The sequence below is a fragment of the Trachinotus anak genome, unplaced genomic scaffold (genome assembly GCF_046630095.1).
Source record: "Trachinotus anak isolate AG129_WGS33_773 ecotype Australia unplaced genomic scaffold, CSIRO_AGI_Tana_v1 ptg000021l, whole genome shotgun sequence".
NCBI classification, from domain to species: Eukaryota; Metazoa; Chordata; class Actinopteri; order Carangiformes; family Carangidae; genus Trachinotus; species Trachinotus anak.
Window position 1 is genome coordinate 8,930,560 of NW_027273872.1, and position 19,764 is coordinate 8,950,323.

General features: G+C 38.9%; 1 protein-coding gene across 1 annotated transcript; it reads left to right on the forward strand.

The window, feature by feature from the left end:
• The first annotated feature begins 273 nt into the window (after nt 1-273).
• slc49a3 (solute carrier family 49 member 3) lies at nt 274-18,968 on the forward strand. The gene is made up of 10 exons (XM_071506635.1): nt 274-750; nt 6,703-6,861; nt 8,274-8,490; nt 9,967-10,043; nt 11,368-11,505; nt 13,125-13,241; nt 13,424-13,576; nt 15,155-15,312; nt 15,745-15,848; nt 16,950-18,968. Exons 1-10 carry the CDS (start codon nt 589-591, stop codon nt 17,114-17,116), a joined length of 1,452 nt encoding a protein of 483 aa, XP_071362736.1. The 5' UTR covers nt 274-588; the 3' UTR covers nt 17,117-18,968.
• The last annotated feature ends 796 nt before the right edge of the window (nt 18,969-19,764 follow it).

Genomic DNA, 19,764 nt, shown 5'->3' on the forward strand with positions numbered 1-19,764 from the left:
TAATTTTTAAACAAGAATGCAAATAACCTAAAATAAGCAATGGTTCCAGTTTCTTCTATAGTAATGTTTACTGCTTTTTAAGTCTTCTGTCTGACCAAACAGTTAATTGATTATTGGAGTGAATGATCTGCAGAGGGCAGAAAAAAGGGACAGTTTTTCTGTCTCAGTTTGTTGTCCGTGTTGTTTTCCTCTTTCCCCTCCTTCAGTTGCAAAAGTTGCAGACATAAAGTCTAGGGCCGCTGTTCTAACGACCGAGTGGTTCATCGCGTCAGTAGAAGATCTTTGGTACAGTACAATGACACTCCCCGGTCCTGTACCTGAATTACTCGCCAGGGTTTGACGACTTTTTCCAGCTTCTTACCTGATTTCCCGGCGTCCAATTATGACAAATATGCTTTAAAAATCCACCGGAAGATAACAATGGATATACTGTATGTATTTTAAAGGATACACAGCGCTCCTGTAGGTTTTTTTTTTTTTTTTTTACCGACAACAAAAACTGAACGATGCCTCGGATTTTTCCACAGTCATCTGACTCAGCCGCATAGTTTAACCGGTAAACCTGTCAACAACACTCGCCAGATACAAATGGAGAATAGCGGCGAAGTCTCCTCTGATGTTCAGGCTGTTTCCTCCGACCGCCCGAGAAGACCAAACCCACACCTGAGGAAACTGTTGTCTTTTAAAGTTTACAAGAGGAGGTGGTTTGTCCTGCTGGTGCTGTGCCTGTTGAACTGCTCCAACGCAACGGTGAGTGAAGTGTGTAACTTCACAGTGGGTCCACAACAAAGTTAAAGACACAATATGTAGGCTTAACTTCTTTTTTTTTTTTTTTAATTAAAATGTGTAGCTGTATTATTTTGTTGAGTGTTGTACTTACACTATCCCAAATGTTTCCATCTATTTTCAAACACAGAAAAATCCCACATTTTAATCATGCGGTCCCCTGTCAACAGCGTCACGTCCCCTTTGCGCATGTGCAAAGCATTGTGGTTGTTTGACAGAAAGGTCAAAAAATGGACTTTTCATCCAGCTTTAAGTCAATTTTTTACCATACAGTTTTTAGATCTTGATTATTTTAACTGGTAAAGAAGGTGAAGGATTTTAGTCATCAGGTCGTTTGAGGTGGAGCTGTGTGAGGTGGTCATGCATAGTCAGGGTATTACCTGCAGTGGATCTGGATCAGCACACTACCAGATAGGAGAGGCAGCAAAGAGCACCAGAACAGAGGCAGAGTGATGTGCTGCTGTGCACGTTAATGGTATGGAAGCCCATTTCTGCCAAAAAAAAACCATAAACCCAAAACATTTCTCCTGTGAAATAGATATCACATTATAAAATCATGACTTTTGTGGAGGGGTTGCAACGTGTTAACGTGATTTCTGTCTTTAATAGAAAATGTTTTACTCATGCACACTTCCACTGATATTCAAGTAACCAAGTCACACCTGACATTTGGCCCAGAACAACATCCTTTAAAGGTTAGAATTGCGGTATCTCCACTTTAAGAACTATTTTTTATGTCTTCATGCTCAAAACGTTGTTGTCACATTTTACATATAAGGGAAAACTCACTGCAACCTTGATGCCTTCCTTTAATGGACAGCTTATTGTCTTTTTCATTCACCTCTGAAGCTCTTTGGCTCTTTTCTAGCATTAAACAGCAGATGTGGTCGTGGGCACAGCAGGTAGATGACATGTGGTGCCCTCTTATGTTTGGTGCAACTTGATATCTATTCCCTGGGGATGTTGTCATTGTAAGACAGAGTGTGCCTGGAAGCAAGTGTGCCCCCCATGCAAACTGAGCCCCTCCCTCACCGATTTCCAGCTCCCACAGGGCTCGTCCTCTCTATGGGACCTTTTGTTTGCACGGGGCTGGTGTTCCCACTCACAAAAGATGCTCAGCTGTTAGAGAGTCATTCATGATGTGGCAAATAACAGCCGATGAGCCAGCTAGACATTGATCTGTGTGACATTAGCAGCCCTGCTGAGGGTTCAGGGTGTGATTGCACTGGCTTGTAGATTGTTAGTCTTGTAAATTGATTTAGCATGGATTTTGAGAACAATATTTTATTGTATGTAGGTGTTTATCCACATTGGTTACACCCAAATTTCTTGGCACAGTTTAAAGACCTCTGAGACTGGATGCGGAACACAAAGCACCAGATTTTTCATTTGACTCAAATAAAGATACAGCTCTTGAGGTGGAGAAAATCTAAATCTGCGTCTTATTAGAGCAAGGAATCAAACTCTAATGTGTCTGAAATGAAATATGTCTTCATATATCAACAAGTATCATAAACTGAGTTGGCATAAAACTTTTGCTCATATTCATATTAGCATATGACTACATTTTTACATATTAGTCTTGACTGCTTACTTTTTGAATAAATAATAATTTTCAGTTTTTTATTTAGAAAGGAGTGTTAGAATGTTTTTTGAGGAAATAGAAAAAGGTTTGTCCAGGAAAACACTTTTATATTCCTCATAGTGAGGTGTCGAAAAAGGTGCTTTTTTGCCTGGGTACCCCCTCACTTTGAAAAGATTTTTTTTAACATATAGGTCAAAGGCTTTGGCCAAACTTTTATCATTCACTCATTTTTAATACTGGAGCTGTTGATCAGCTTGGCTGGAGCCAATCCCAGCTGACATTGGGCGAGGGCGGGGTCGCCAGTCCATCGCAGGGCTGATACACAGAGACAAACAACCACACACACACTCACTCACACATTTAGAGTCACCAATCAACCTAACGTGAATGTCTTTGGACCCGGAGGGAACCCACGCAGACATGGGGAGAACATACAAACTCTACACAGAAAGGCCCCAGTACCCAGAACCTTCTTGCTGTGAGGCGACAGCGCTGACCACTGCACCCCCGTGCTGCCCCCCAGTTGATCAGCTTCTTTGCAGCATATTGCTTTAACATACGTTACTGTGACAAAAACAATGTAGAAAAAGATAAAAACAAAAAGCACCAATCAAACTAATCTGTTAATTCATTATGTTGCACTTATATATGGTTGAGCCATTTGCAGGCGCACAAGGTCATGTTGATATATAATGTAAACTGACCAACACTGTATTTTTTTTAGGTAAATACTGATAATGATATTTGGAAGTTTAAAAAAATCTGTAGTAATTGTAACTTCATAAAGTTATGTGTTTTCATAAACACATAACTTTCACACTAAAGGATTTTTTATATTTTTTAATTTTAGGACAGAGATACATACTCAGCAGGACATTTCACAATGTGAAAATAAACTTGTCTGTGCTCTGGCACTGTTTCTAAATGACCTCAAACCTTCTTTGACATTTCTGTTCTGTGGTTTTGTTTATTTTCAGCTGACATATAAACTGATACCAGTCGATCTGTAAAAAGCTAATATCATCCTGGCTGATTTATCTTTCTAGCGCTAATATATAATTATACATAAAAGTACTTTTTTAAAGGGAGATTTCTGTAATTTGATATTTACAAAAAGGTTCCATTTGAGAAGACTATATACACGTTACATACATTTGAATTGAAGTAACTCGTGCATGTTTCCATCAGATAGATTTGTTTGTAGGCATCTACATTTACATGACTCACTGGAGTTTCAATACAACATGAAACCCTAGTAGTGGAAACAGTCTCATGGTGGTGTTGTACTGAAACAACAGTGTGCAGTTGGAAGCCAGAATACATCCGAGTTTAGTCTGAAGCATCACTTGGACATGTCAGACATCCCTGTCCTCTGCAAACAGCGCAGGTCTCTAGAATAACAGAGGGAGGAATGTGTGGAAATGTAAAATGCCTCAGAAAGGGGGACAGGACCAACATTGTGTGTCCACATCAGCTGACCGGCTTGCGTCAGCTCAACATAAATTAGGTTTTCTTCATTGTCAACAAGACAGAGACTTGTACTGGTGCTGCCTGTGTGGTCTCCTGTGTGGTTTACATGACAGATCAGATTCATTCAGTCGACCCTGTGTTTGTGTATCAGCCCTCCATGCAGCTTATTTGCTGTGCTCTTAGCACCAGTCACATTCAGTGTTGTTCACCTTGTCAAAAGCTGTAAAAAATGAACTTATTTATACGCCTCGAAGCTACTTTTCTTTATTTTGGCATCAGTGTGAGTTTTAGTCAGACTTTGGATTTAATTATTTTGTAGTCAATGAGCATGGCTACCGAATAGGTGTCCTTTAATCTCTCTGCACTCACTGATGCCTACATGATCTCTTTGTCATGCACATAGCATGCACGTACGGGAAGAAATGTGCAGCTGCCCAGGTATGCCTATACAGGGCCAAGGAATCCAGTTTCTGCAGATATGTATCTGTGTTAACTGGTTTCCCTTTCTCAATAAGGGAAACATGGCGTCTTGTTTATATAACATTTAAGATGTAATATTACTGCAGCAAGCAGGCTGTTTTCTGTCTGTTATCCCCGTGAAAGATCACATACCTGTAATCCGTTGCATGCTGGGAAAGGCTGCACCTCCTTTATATTGTATAAAGTGAGATTTCCATGTCTTTTTGATTATAAATCCACCAGTCAAAACAACAGCAATACATGTGAAGACTGTGTTACTTACTTACTGTGGAGGTTTAATGAGAAATACTGTAATAAAATTAAAGGTCCCATTTTGTGAGTGAGATTTATGAAGCAGGTCTAGGTTCTATATTAATATTGTTAAAGAAATAAAGCAATCAGTCCACAGAGAAATGCTGTATTCAGAAACTGAATCTTAAAACAAGTCTTCTTACTTCTGTAACTTTGTGATGTCACAAGAAAGAAGTCACTGCTCTCAGCCACTCCCCAAGCCCAGCCCACCTGGACCCACCATCCAACCTTGCAGGATTTGGTTTCTCTGAGTGTTTACCTGAAATCTGCTATATTTTTATCAGATCATTCAGAAAACAGCCAATCAGAAGAGACTCAGAGCCTCTCTTCTGATTGGCTCACCCAGAAGCCTGAGAAAGGAGATGTAAAACTACGATGAGATGGTTTTTGGTTTTTAAAACCACAAATATATCTTCTTATGGAAATCAACACTTATAACTTGGAACCTTTGGGTAAAATGTAATTAAATCATAAAATGGAAATACTTAAGTACATGCACCTCCAAATTGTACTGAAGTGCAGCACCGTTTCAGAACCCACATGAATAAGTCTCACCTGATCTTATAGACTGACAGGATGACAGTATGAACATCTCATCCTAAAATATCAGAGGATTTTTCTTCAGACTTTAGCCTTTTTCTTCATCACAGTATTGTCACTTCCCCCCAGTTTGTCCTTTAGCAGGATAATGTCTGTTTGTACCCTGCACCGGTGGAGTGGCATGTGTGTTGACTGGTGTCATATGAGAGCACAACAATAATCCATTTCTTTCTCACATAAGCTGAGTAAGTGTTGTCACTTCCTCTTTTTTTAAAAACAATATGTCCAGGTCTCATGACAACAAGACAGATGAGGAAATCTGATATTAAACTGCACAGTGCAGCTGGTTCTGTGGGATTGAAGAAGAAAATACACTGACTGGAGAAGATTGAGTTGATATGTTTTGACAGTTTTTAACTAGAGAGTTCATCCAGAGGTTGAATCATTATACTTTGCACATTGTACATATTTGTATCATATTTATATTTTTTCACATTTTTATTGTAAATATTGTATGTACGTTACACCAAAACAAATTACTGGTATGTGAAAACCTCCTTGTCCAACCTGATTCTAATTCTGTATATTATCATGACCTAAAAGTATAATCAACACTTTTAGACACTGTAATAATTTAATTTCATCAAATTAAGAAATATCTGCAGCAGAAATCAATGGACAGACAAAAGAGCAAATACTGAAATTTCAGTGTTGCGGTTCTGCTAAATTAAATCAGCTTTCAGTTTTACCTTTTCTTTTCTCTTTTTTCATTTTTTGTTCTGACTGTTGACATTTTAAGACGCAGGCTGGGGTCACAGCTGGAACCTTAACACACAGCAGATTTACAAATGACATTCAGGCTTTTATCCTGTCTGATCTGGTTTTAGTGAAACAGGGAAACTGGCTCCAAAAGTAGTTTTAGATGTTTAAGATGTGTTTAGAGGAAGTGATCACACCTGCAGGACAACAGACCTCACTAATCCAAAGTTGCAGAGCTGCTTTAAAATGTTTTGTTTGCTTTGATTGCTCGTGTTTCTTCTTCATTACCATGCCTATTTTTCTATGCATTTTCTAATTTAAGATATTTTTTATACATAAAACATATTTTAAAGTCTAAGTGCTATAGTAAAACATTATTTCAGTTATTTTTGTGTCTGTAAAATATTTAGCACTAATAATAAAATTACATTTTTAATATATATTTTTTAAATTTGTAAATATCAAGCTTTCTGCAGGATGTTGATGGTGTAACATTTGTGTATTTAGAAGGAATGTGAAAATCCTCCCATGTATTTCATATCTAAAGCCACCTTCCCAAAAAAAAAAACAATATCCAATTGTCGCATAAAAATGGTATCTTATGCTCTTAAGAAATACCAACTGATCCTAGCTTCAATTAGCACTTTCAAATATTATTTAAGAGGAATCAAAGTTCAGCATTACTCCATAGTAAGTTTTATTTTCATGATTGTAGCAATCATTCTGGAGAAGTAGCTGGTCGTAGTAGACAGATCTCATTTCGGAATGAAACTCCTCATGTGTCCTCCCAGATATGGCTGACCTTTGCACCAGTAGCGGACCAGACTGCCCAGTTCCTGAGGGTCACTCTGGATAAAATCAACTGGTTGTCAATGGTCTACATGGTGGTGGCCATACCACTCAGCTTTGGGACCACATGGATGCTGGACACCCTGGGGCTACGGATCACGGTACAAACTGCACACTATTGAATGATGACCATTTGTAGCCTGCACCCTTTTCTTGTTGATACAGTAGAATGGAGCTACATTTTATGACAACAGCATAAAGCTTTAACCAAGTGACAAGTGATAACAAACATGTGCAAGAAAAAAAAGAGCTCAGGAGAATATGTTTATTATTGTTATTTTAATAGTCTTAAGATGTCCCATATGCACTGAAGGTTTTCTGATTGCTGCTGAGAGAGAACTCACTGTGTCCAGGAATAAAAAAAAAAAACATATGAGCAACATATGTTTATGTCGAGAGGGAAAAACTGAGCAGGAGGTCTTAATATGGAGGTCGTATAATCAGAGTTGCAATCATTTCCTGAAATTCAGTTTATTGGCAAAGCAGCAGATTCTTTGATGTTTCATCAACAGCATACTTTTACCTTAATATATTCAACAGTAATTATTAAGTAAAATGGATGTTATACTCCCATGGTATTGGTTTGCAGCTCAGGAAAACTGAAATTACCTTGATTCATTTAATCAAAAATAATGACCATTTGTGCACATCAGCTGACAGCACTGAATTAAGAGGAGATATTGAAATTTCAGTGTTGGCGTCCAGTTAAAATCATCCTGCAGTTTTACTTTATGTACTGATTTGACCCACACTGCACACACTGCAAATTTACTATGGGGAATTCAGGCTTTTCATGATGTCATTGAAACAGCACACCTAATTTTTTTTTCCCAATCTGCAAAACTGAACAGAGGGTCTTATTAAGGGGGTTGTATAACTGAGTGTAAGTTAGTTAATTGTCTTAGCAGCATGAGTTCACATGGAGTTTGCCTTGACAAGTCGGTGCTAACACCTGTGGTGCAAAAAAGACAAATGCTCCAAAGTTTTACAAATTCGATTTGTTTCGAGTGAACAGAAGACAAACTGTGTAAGCCCATCCATTTCCGTGACACATTTGCCACCAGTCACAAACTGACCTGCAGCGTTAAATCTGATCTGAACTTTGACCTCTCATTCAGGAAATATGAATTGTTTATGTTCTTGTCTTCTAATTGTGTGATGAAATAATTGCTGCTTGGCTGCAGTGAGTTCAAGGACGGTGACAGAGGTTCACGACAGTAACATGCTGTTTCATTTTCAGCTTTGTGGACTGCTGCTATTAGCCCATTAGCCATGTTAGCTTCTGCAGTTTATGTTAACAGCCGCATGATTTTCTGTCCTTCTTGCTTTTGGCCACGTTTAATGTAATCTGGATAATTTCAGTCTTCATGCTTCTAAAGACAGTAACTCAAACTTTGTCTAAAGACAAAGACAGCTCATACTATGTGACTTCTGAGAAACACAGTGCAGAGATATTAAACGAGAGATTAAAAACACAGTGTTTTGACCTGTCTCTGCCATCTTGACCCTGCAGTTGATCCTCGGCTCTGGCCTGAACATGTTTGGAGCCCTGCTGCGGTTCCTTGGCACGCTACCTGGTACAGATGATAAGACCCGTTACATGGTAGTCATATTGGGTCAGACTCTTGGTGCTCTGGCTCAGCCCCTCATCATTTTCACCCCCACTAAGCTGGCCGCTCTCTGGTTCCCTGACCATCAGAGGGCCACAGCGAACACGATCGCCTCCATGTGTGAGTGATTTACCTTCATTATTACACCGAACTGGGTGTGAATTCATCACTAAGGCTTTCATAGCTTTTAAACAGCACTTACCAATGCAATCATACAGCTTTTAAAGACTTTCTGCTGAGTGTTTGTCATATATAATAATATAATATATGTTAGGAGTCTGTTTGTTGTAGCTTATTGTGAATTTCTTTGCCCCCATGTGACAAAAAATAATCTCTGCAGCTTTAATGAGAAATTGTTCATTCAAAACTTATCTATTGAAGCCTCCCTGAACAAGAGAGAGTGCAAGAGGATTCTCAGAACATGACATTTATAGACAGAGTAATAATGACTTGTTTCTTAAAAAATTTATGTTTTTTACTTTGAATTTGATAAAAAATAACCTTTTTATTTTTTGGCCTTTCTTTTTTAATGCCTTTATTAGATAGGCACAGTGAGAGAGAGACAGGAAAGTCAGGGAGAGAGAGAGTGGATGACATGCAGCAAAGGGCTGCGGGTTGGACTTGAACCCTGGGCCGCTGCGGTTAGGTCTAAGCCTTAATGGTACGCGCTCTAGCAGGTTTTACCATTTCTGATATAACACATTTGGCTGCTGGACGACAAACAGCAGCTCGTGAATTTTTGGTAAAATTGGTCTAAACTTAACTAGACAGAAACTCACAATCATCCACATAAACATCCAGTTTCTGTTGATGTTTACTGCAGACCTGAGGCTTTTGTCATAATTCAAATATGTGGAACATTTATTGGTAATTGGCATTTAGGCCAAAATGATCAGCACAAAACTAAAAGAAATAAAGAAGGCTGCAATATTTTTTATTTGTCTTGTGGGAAAAAAGGGGAAACTGTTTGGTGAATGTCCTGCTTTTCACCCTGTCTTTCACTACTGGCGATTCTGCACAAATTATACTGTTTTATATTGTTTTTTTTCCCCAGTTTATTTGACCCAAATGTAAAATAACTTCATGATGTCATTATTATTTCATTTATTATGAGTGATGTTTTATGTCTCAAGTCATTTGACCAGTTCCAGTACACTATGTAACAATCTAAGTAGGAACTGGGTCAGTTTCAACACTTGCTGACATTTTCTCATGTCAGCAAACTCTTATGTGTGCACAACAAATGTGTCCACAGATAAACAACCAGTGTAAAAAAAAAAATAAATAAATCTTGGTTTCATTATATGCAGGAAGAAAAAATAAGTTCTGTATGAAAACAATGACAGAATGTAATTTTGTAATTAAAAAAAGAGAGCAGAAAGTAGCACAGGAAGCTATTGGATTAGGTGCGATTTCACTAAAGAAATAGAAGAGTTAGGTAAAGAGGTAAAGAGTTTTCATATGTCCCAAAAAGTTAAAGATATGAACGGAGACGACTAAAACATGGAACAGAAAGTGGAGTAAAACTGCACTGATTCTTCATATAGGACAGAAACCAGAATAACCCTCAATCCCACTTCCCCTTTCCTTCCTCAGCCAATCCTCTGGGCATCCTCCTCGCTAACATCATCTCTCCTCTCGTGGCACCAACATCTACACAAATCCCAGCCCTGGTGAGTTGAACTAAGAAGAAGGCTTCAGTCTACATTGTCACCCTTACAATGACCCTGGCACCCTCAAGGTTGATGGGTAAAATTCTCAAAAAAAGGGTTTATAAAAATAAATGGTCTCCTCTCTCTAAGTTACAAAGTTACATATATATTGAACAAGCAGACCAGCAATCAGAGGAACGCCATAATCATAATCATATCATACAGTCGGAGGTAAAAGTTAAAGGTCCACTGATCACTTTTTTATATTAACAATGGATGAACTGATCCCATGTGTAATGTGGAAGAGGATTATCAGGATTATTTAGGACATTTACTGTAGCAGCAGACGGACACAGAGAGCAGCTGGTGAAGAAAGTGGAGCATGTAGCTGCTAAAGAGCCAGATATTTCTCTCAGAAGACCAAAACCTAAGCTATATATATATATGTGAAGACTGTGTTATTTACTTACTGTGAAGGTTTAATGAGAAATACCTTAATCAAATTAAAGGTCCCATTTTGTATAAAGTGAGATTTCCATGTTTGTTTTGATTATAAAGCAGGTCTAGGTTCTATATTAATACTGTGGAAGTATCAAAGCGCTCAGTCCACAGAGAAATGCACACAGCCTGTACTCAGAAACTGAGCCTTAAAACAAGCCCTCAGGACTTTTGTGACTTTGTGATATCACAACCAAGCAGTCACCACTCTCAGCCATGCCTCAAGTCCAGCTCACCTGGACCCGCCATCCAACCTTGCAGGATTCAGTTTCTCTGATTCTTTTACCTGAAATCTGCTATATATTTATTGGATCACTCCGAAAACAGTCAGCAAATCAGAAGAGAGGCTCAGAGCCTCTCCTCTGGAAAAATATAAAATATGGGACCTTTAAGCTTCTGTTGAAGAGACAAACAACATGTGTAAATATGCAAAAGTGTACAGATGCATAACAAAATGTTGAGCAAATACAGCAACATCAGGTGTCCTTCATGCAGAGCGGTTCATGGCACATAGCAGCCGTGTTCCTGAACTGAATCTGGCTGGGGGCCTTTGTGGCATTCCAGCCCCCTCTCCCCCCGATGTCTAATGTGAACTGTCCAGTAAAGGCAACAATGGCTTAAAACAAGATCTAAAAAAAAAACATCAGTTGGCCTAGAATCACTGGATTCCCGCTGGCCAGTGAGAGATTGCAGCTGCTACCAGAGAAAACTGCAGCAGCCCAGCTCTGTGTGTCTGAGGCTCTGGCCACCTCACCTGCTAATGATGATAGATTGTTTTTGATTTAAGGTGCTAACATCCATTTATCATCACATTATGTGATGTGTGTTTTTTTTTTTCCTCCTTTAGCTGCTTGCCTATGCAGCCCCGGCATGCATCATCTGTTTCCTAGTAACAGTGGGGATGCGGAGCAGCACCCCACCAACGCCACCATCAGCCAGTGCCGAGTCCTCCAGCTCTGAGCCGTTCGTACAGGGGATCAAACTGGTAAGGACACAAGCAAGAAAGCAGGAGTAGCAGGTGTATTTCTTAGAATATAGATTCTATAACTGATTCTGTATCAAGTGACGACTTGACTTTGGACCCATGGAAATTTTTTGCTCAGATTCAATTGAATTTCACCCCAGTGTCAGATTTGTCTACAATTTGTCCTGCAGTGAACATTGTTTCATATATTTAACAAAACAAAACATACACAGCAAACTAAAAACATTAACATTAGGTGCTATATACATAAAAATTGACTTGACTTGCACTAAACAACGAAACAATATTACAAAGATTTATATTACAGTCAAACACTACAAACTTGCAGCTGCAGCATAATCACATGCTTCCACATTTCATAGAATAAAGAAGAATTAAAAATACATCATTAGTTGCATTATTTCTAGCCACCACTCTAATATTTCTACCTGCATAAATAATTTTTTGACAATGGCATTTCTGGCCACTGTGATGCCGTCTCCACCTGCTGCAGATGCCGCTCTGCTCCAGCAGAGCCCTGCACCTGCAGTGACAGAGTGTCTACCTGCAGAGGCAGACATTTCTAACCGGGGTCAGAATGAGTGTGTCTGAGGTGATGACATTTCTATCTTCAGTGAGGATGTTCTCACCGTATCCGTGACATTTCCACCTGAATGTGGCGCTGATGCTTTATTTCTACCTGCTGTATTCGTACAGCACATAGTGTTGTGCAAAGTGTCTTTTCCTATGAACACACACGGCAGCAGGCTGGTAGGGAAAGATCTGAGATTTCTGATCACAGTTTGAGCTTCAGAATCAGATAAACTCAGAATCAGGTTTAAACCAACAAAAATAATTATCCCAAGTCGTTTGTTTTTAAAGAGCAGGTCACTGGTTCCTGTAGTTGTGTGAACTTAGTTTTCTGCACAAAAAAAAAAAAAAAAAATATTAGTGAGACTGTTGAGATAATCTGTCTGGACTGTTTACAACCTGTCTGATTGGTCTGATTAATTTACTTGGTGATTGTAATGCATTCATAATCAATAGAAATGATTGACAAAACTATGAAAACAAGACTCAGGTTTGATAAACTGGAATGAAGCTCCAAATACGAAGGAGAGGTGCATTTTTCCTCTATGGCCTCCACCCAGGGACTATAGATGAAATTTAGCTTCTGGCTATATCTGCTACAATAAATGTATTGTGAATTGTCCCTGTCAAAGAAAGTGTAAAATAAATAAATAAACAAATATAGAACTATATTTTCATGCTTTTTCACACTCAGAACTCCTCAAGGCTCACAGAAAAAAAAGGCTTACTTTACTTTTGTACTTAAGTAATTTAGTTCTGCACAGCCATAAAGTTGGGGGTTTCACAAGGGACAGAACAAACAGTGGTCAGAATCAAAGCAGCATCGTTCAGGCACCTAAAACACTAGATCCTACAATTCAGACCCTTCTGCTTGTTAAAGGTTCAAACCCTCCGAACTTCACTCTCCCAATCTGTAACACAAGGTTTTTGTTATAAAGTCGTAGCGACCAAACCAAAGCTGAGACGTCACTGTGTCAAATTTTCCCAGTGACAGATGTGTGATGTTTTCAGATATTTATTAACACATCCTCACTTGGTTTCCTCTGTAGCTACTGAAGAACAAAGCCTACCTCATCCTGCTGCTCTGCTTCGGCTCAGGCATCGCTGTCTTCACCTGCTTCTCCACACTGCTGGAGCAGATCCTGTGTGTGCAGGGGTACACCAACGTAAGTAGACAAAGTGGCATCAAATGAGCAATGAAAGCAACACAGGCACCAAATGTGCTAATAAACACTACACCAAGTGAAGTAAGCGAGAGAAAACAAACTCTGATCTTTCACAAAATTGATGCTAGACGTTTTAGAAACGCTCAGATACCGAATGAAGCTGTAACATCTCACCCGTGCAGGACTTTGCCGGCTTGTGTGGCGCGCTCTTCATCGTGTTCGGCATCGTGGGCGCCGGCGTTCTGGGGCTCTACGTCGACAAGACAAAGAAGTTCATCGAAGCCACAAAGATCAACATGAGCTTCACTGCTCTGGCGTGCATCGCCTTCTCCGTGGTGAGAACACGAAACAGGAACAGTCTAAAGCTCAACACCAGCTTTACAGAAGGGTACTGCTTCTAGTGATCACACCTGTCAGGGTCAAACTGACTGTAAGCTGTTTCCACTGTAGTTATTTTAGTCTATAAATGTAATTTTAATTTTAATTTTTTCATTTTTAAAATGTAATTTTTGTAAGTTTATATTAAAAGTGAGTTAGTACTGACACATTACCCAATAATCTTAATTTAGATAACCTTAAATGTACAGAAATAAACAGAAACAACTGCTGATTAAAGAAAACACAGTAGCGCTTTACTGTAAGTCTCCCTTTAGCATTTAATAACTACACAAACATTAAATAAATGGTTAAAAACACAATATAATGTAGTTGTAAGAAGATATAAAGGCAATTTAGGTGTTAAATAATGTACAATATTTGTCAACAATTATATTAATGACGTATTTATAGTATTACAACAGTCTTTTACTATATTGTCAATCATTATCTGTTCATACAGCAGCCTCCACTCCCACAGGGCGACTTAAAGTAAAGTGCAGCCTCTGAAGTGGAAGATCTTTGATGCTGGTGGGAGTCTGACGCTGCAGACTTCTTTATTCCAGAAAAACTTTACAGTATACTCATGTGAGGGTGATACAAGTGCACGTCTGCAGTGTGTGACACGAGCTGATGGGTACACAAACAAAGTCACAGTGTTTGATGTGCAAACACTTTAAAGAGTTGGCTCCTGGTGTGCATTTTCATCAGGGTGTTTTGACAGATTTTACTGTAACCTGAACGCAAGCAGTTCACGAAAGTTCAGTATGAATAAATTCACTCTGTGAGGTTATGTAGAGGACACCGACAGTATAAAGAAAACTTTGTTTATTTTCACTCACATAGTACTTTGTAAATGACACTTAACCAGGTAAAAGGAAAAGAAGCTACCTGGATATTTAAACATCCCATCACATTATCAGTACAGTTTAAAGTCATCTCTCCATTCACAGTTTTCCTTTAGTGTTTTGAACTACACAGTAAAGAAAAAAATAAAGGGTATGAAGATAATGGATACAAAATACAGAAATAGTAAGTTGTGACAATAAAGTGCGGTGTCACACATGAGGTTGTGCAGGTTTAACCATGTTTTTTTATTTAGTTGCCAGTTATTTGGTCAGTGACAAAAAGCAGTTTTAACAGTGTCTTAAACACAGACTCTGAACTCTACAGCACCATCGGAACAAACCGGAGGGACACTGATGCTTCGGTTAAGTGAGGGGGACCAAACTGGATTCATAAAAAAAACAATAGACAGTATAATGTGAGTCCTACATATTACTGAGCTGATTCAAAGGAGAAAATGAACTTCATTCTTCTCAGTTTAGACGCTGAAAAAAACCTTTGACTTTGACGTGTAAATGATGATCTGTTTCCACTGAGCATCTGTTTCTTCTGTATTTCAGACAAGCAGTAAATGTGCAGCCACTGTAAATGTTTTTCAATTCAATTTTATTTTTTATTTGGAAAAGCTCTATAATTGACCTTAAACTTCTCTTCAGCTCAGAGCTTGTTTCCGTCTGCTCGCCTCCTCTCAGGTGTCTCTGATGCGACAGCAGAAAGCCGCTGTGGCTGCCGTCTGCTCTCTCTTCGGCTTCTTCGGCTTCTCCATTTACCCGGTGGCCATGGAGCTTTCTGTGGAGTGTTCGTACCCGGTCGGAGAGGCCACGTCAGCCGGGCTCATCTTCGTATCAGGGTACTACTGTCTGAAACACAGACACACACACACACACACACACACATAATATGACATGTTTTTATTAGATAGACTGAGCAGGTAGAAATCTGAATACATATAATTTTTATTGATGTGGATTTTCTAAAAGGTTTAAGGTTAAAAAAAGATTTCATGACCCCACACGTCTAAGAGGGAGGAAGAGAAAAGTGGCTGCAGCAGTTTACAGTAAATGATGTGCAGCCAGTGCAGCTGATAACAGGCTTTATATAATAAAAAGTTTAAAAAAAAAAAAGTGCTGTTTGTACAGCAGGTGATATTTTTAAAGTCCGATTTCCACCTACATTTTATATTATAGATTTTTTGTGTTTTAATATTCAAACTAAACTTTATCTTTGTGCTTTATGGGAAATTCATGCCAGTCATGGCTGCTTTCTTGTGATCCCTCTCCAGGCAGATTCAGTCTGTTCTCTACATAATCCTCCTTCAGGCTTTGACCAAACGGTTCGCCGAATCCCCTCTGTCGACCTGCGGGGACGCAGTCCTGAGCTGGAGAGGTAGGTCACGTGACACGAGCGTCTGACAGAGGCGACCTTCACTGGGAATCAAACCTGAGTCACAGAGCGAGCAGCTGTGCCTCGTCTTTCTGATTTGTTTTGGTTTGAAACATCACAGTCTTGTTCAGTTCATGAACATGAGTGTGTCTGTGTCTGTGTCTGTGAGTGTGTCTGTGTCTGTGTCTGTGAGTGTGTCTGTGTCTGTGTCTGTGTCTGTGTCTGTGAGTGTGTGTGTGTGTGTGTGTGTGTTTACTAACCTCAGTTCAAAGATTTCTGCTTATTAACATACAAAATATTCACGAGGAAACTTTGCAGAGCAGAAACTGTTTACATGAATAATTCACATTCAGTTTCCCTTGTGTACATTTTCATTGTCGTGTTTTGATTGTTGAGCAGTTGTTCATATTAATGCTGGTCTGGCTAATATATGTGACCTGTCTGTCACCTGAACTGCTTCTCTGTGACTGTGTTTTAAAGGTTTTCTATGAGAACATACAGCAGATGTAAAGTAGCAGCATTTCATTGAGAGCAACAACATTATAAAATGTATCAATGTAGAGTTTTATCTAAGACGTGAACCATTTGCATTCTTTTACATGTTATTATTTCAGCACACGTACGAGTCAGTCACTCAGTGTGCTTTCATGCACTTTGATAACACATTTATCACCACAGTAACACTATATGATCATTGCACCCAATAAACAATAAGTTGCAAAAAAAAAAAAAGATTATTGCCAGTAAATTTGACACAAGTTAAAAATAAACTACAGTTACCGCCTTGCATTTGTTTTCCTCCTCCAACCAACCAAGTTGCAGGAAATATGGACACAATCTCCCCTTTTGTTCCTGAGTCACAGCGTTGAATAGTAGCCAGAGGTGGTTTTATGCCAAGGCATAAAAAACTTCCCGCAACTGGATCTATGATAAAGTTCCTCTGTTTTCCTGTGATATTCTGCTAAATCAGCCTGTGAACTGCCACACATCCTTCTCAGCATTCACATAGCTATCAAACAACTTGTAACCCTGTGCTGCTCGGGGGTGTTGTTGTTACTGGGAGCTGAAGTGTGAACCTCTCTCTGGTGGTCTTCTCGCCCTCAGTGCCGATGCTGGTGATGGCTGGACTGTGCAGTTTCTTCACCTGCTGCTTCGTCATCTTCTTCCACACCAGGTACAGACGACTGGAGGCCGAGGAGGAAGCGACTTTCGGGGGCCGACAAATCAACAATTCAGGGACCAGCGACGACGCTCCGCCCGTGGACACGTGAACCTGCTGTGTGCGAGAGAAACGGAGGGAATTATGGGTGTGATCACAGCTGTAGTTTGTTTCCTTTGGTACGAAACAGAGTAGAAAGGTTTATTTTAGTAACCTCAGGTTAATTGGTGATTTTTTTTTTTAAATCATAGTGATTCTTTGGATACTGGGGCCAAACTTTTTTTGTACAATAACATTCTACCTTAATACCACTGATACTAACAAGTAATCCTCAAAATATTATAAAGATATATGGACTCATCTGCTGAAATAAACTGAGCAGATTGTTCTCATCATTCCATTGATAAATGGATACATGTATTTCTGTAACACACTGAATGATGGCATGCTTTTCTGGACAAAGAAAAAAAACACTCATGGAGGAAATTAGTGTAAATATGTTGTTTTTTATAAACTCTGGCAGGTCTAAGAAATTCCAGTTAGACATGAAAAAAAACTAAACATTCCTATTTAATGTTTTTTTTTTTTTTTTTTTAAACAAAGCTTACCATTGATTGATGTAAAAGGGAATTACAGAGAGAGACCGACTCCCCTGTCAGACTAAATGACAAAGTGTTGGTGCAGCAGAGAAACATCACATCCTGTTGCTGCTCGCTCCCATTATTCACCCAAATGTAATTCTGTTGGGAGGTTCAGTCGATTTAAACCTAACCGCTGGTCTCACAAATAGTTTCCTTACAGTGTGCAACTGCAAGCCGTATGCAACCACTCCATGTAGAGGAAGCTAAACTCCTCTGTGTCAGACCTCCTTTACCTCAGCTAACAAGAAAAACAATAGGTACTGTAGCTCACCAGTGTGGTGGCTCATCACAAAACCTGCTCTCGAAAAATACACGGAAATCTGCCAGAAAGAGTTTGTGTTCTCATGTTTCCTCAATGCATCAAAAAATGCATGAACTGTTGTACAAACTTAAAACACAGCAGGGCTTTAAGCTGCGTTGCATTGTGGTGTAACCCCTGCCACTGTGCAAGAACTGTGGATCCTCTTTGATTCTCAGGGTCTGACAACAAAAACCTGACACTTACTGTTGATGTCTTCTCCTCTGGAGCTGCTACAAATAACGATATGTGTTTTCACATCGCCATGGGAACATCTGTATCTTAACCTTTGGTGCTCAAACCACTGTAAAACATACTGTTTACTAACGTGTGATTAAAATGCAGTAACTTCACATGCTAATCAGGTTTCCTGCAGGTCTCTCTAAACCAAATGTTTCCTGTCTGTTCAAAGCCAAATGTGTCAACGAGCAGATGAAATCGCACATTAATTCTACTATTTTGCCACTAATGATCCTGTTCTGTGTGTCTGCCATTGTGTTGTGGAAACAGACCTATAATGACTGCATCTAACTACCTGTTAAAGCCTTAATTTTGTTAACAGTTGTGGGTTCCGTGCAATAAGAGTAATAAACTCAGTGCTGATTGTGTTCACTGAGGGAACTGTTGGGTTTCTCTCTATAATATTGTAAGGATGTGTAAAGTGCCTTGAGATAATGTGTGCTATGATTTGGCGCCATACACATAAAATTGAATTGAAACTGAATGGTAAAAAAATTAAGGTTCTGTTTATGGTAGACGACACTTTTTGTTTTTTAACTGTGCCACTGAACGTTTGATGTTCATTCATTAAATGTGACTTGTTTAAATTCTTCCTGCAGTTAAGACCAGTAATACTGTTTTATATTTTTCAAAAAGGTTAAATGAGGTATTTTGTTGAACTTGAAAGTGATGTTGTAATGATGTAAACAGAAGATAAAGGTGATTTTACCTGCAACACCTTCTCTGGATTTGATTGACATAGAAGCATACATTTCTGTAATAAAACAAGACCAGGTCAAAACCTAGTCTATGGCTGGACCGCATATGATCAGCGAGTGTTTACACTTGTATCCTGGTTGTGGTTTGTGCATTTAAACAGTTTATCCCAGTTTCAGAAGCCTGATATACTACCGGAAGTACTCAGAATGAAACCAGCGGATTTGTTGTAATGTTGTTAAATAAGTTATCATTCCATCATGAGAGAACTGTTAGGCTGCAACCAGGAATTATTCTCAATTATTTTCATTTACAATACATCCAGAAATTACTTTCTTCAATAATAGATGGATTTTTCACTGTATAATTTGTCGGAAAGTAGTGAAAATGTTCATTGTCCCCTGAAGTAGCTTTTTTGTCAAAAACTGTGAAACCAGCAAATACTCACATTCGAGAAGCTGATACCAGATGATTTTGGGCATTTTTTCCTTAAAAAAACAACTTCAATGATTTAACTACCATCTAAACTGTTATTGCCATTAATTTCATGTCAGTCAGCTAAGTGAATGATCAAGTAATCATTTTAGATGAAGAGTACTAGTTGAATCCTGGGTGCTCAGGAAGTGAACAAACTGACATGTGTAGTGCAGGTCAGTGGGGCCCTAAAAATAAAGCAGGTTAATCTGAGAGTGGGAACATCAGGTTATCAGCCGGTTACAGACTAAATCATTTAAAATAGTGATAATTTGTAGTTGCAGCTTAATCGGACTTCCTCTGATTTTTTTCCTTTTTTATTAAGGGAGAGGGAATAACTCAGTCTTAAGTAATATTTTCTACTGTGATTTTTTTATTATTTTCTTACTTCTATTGGTATCTTCATCTTGA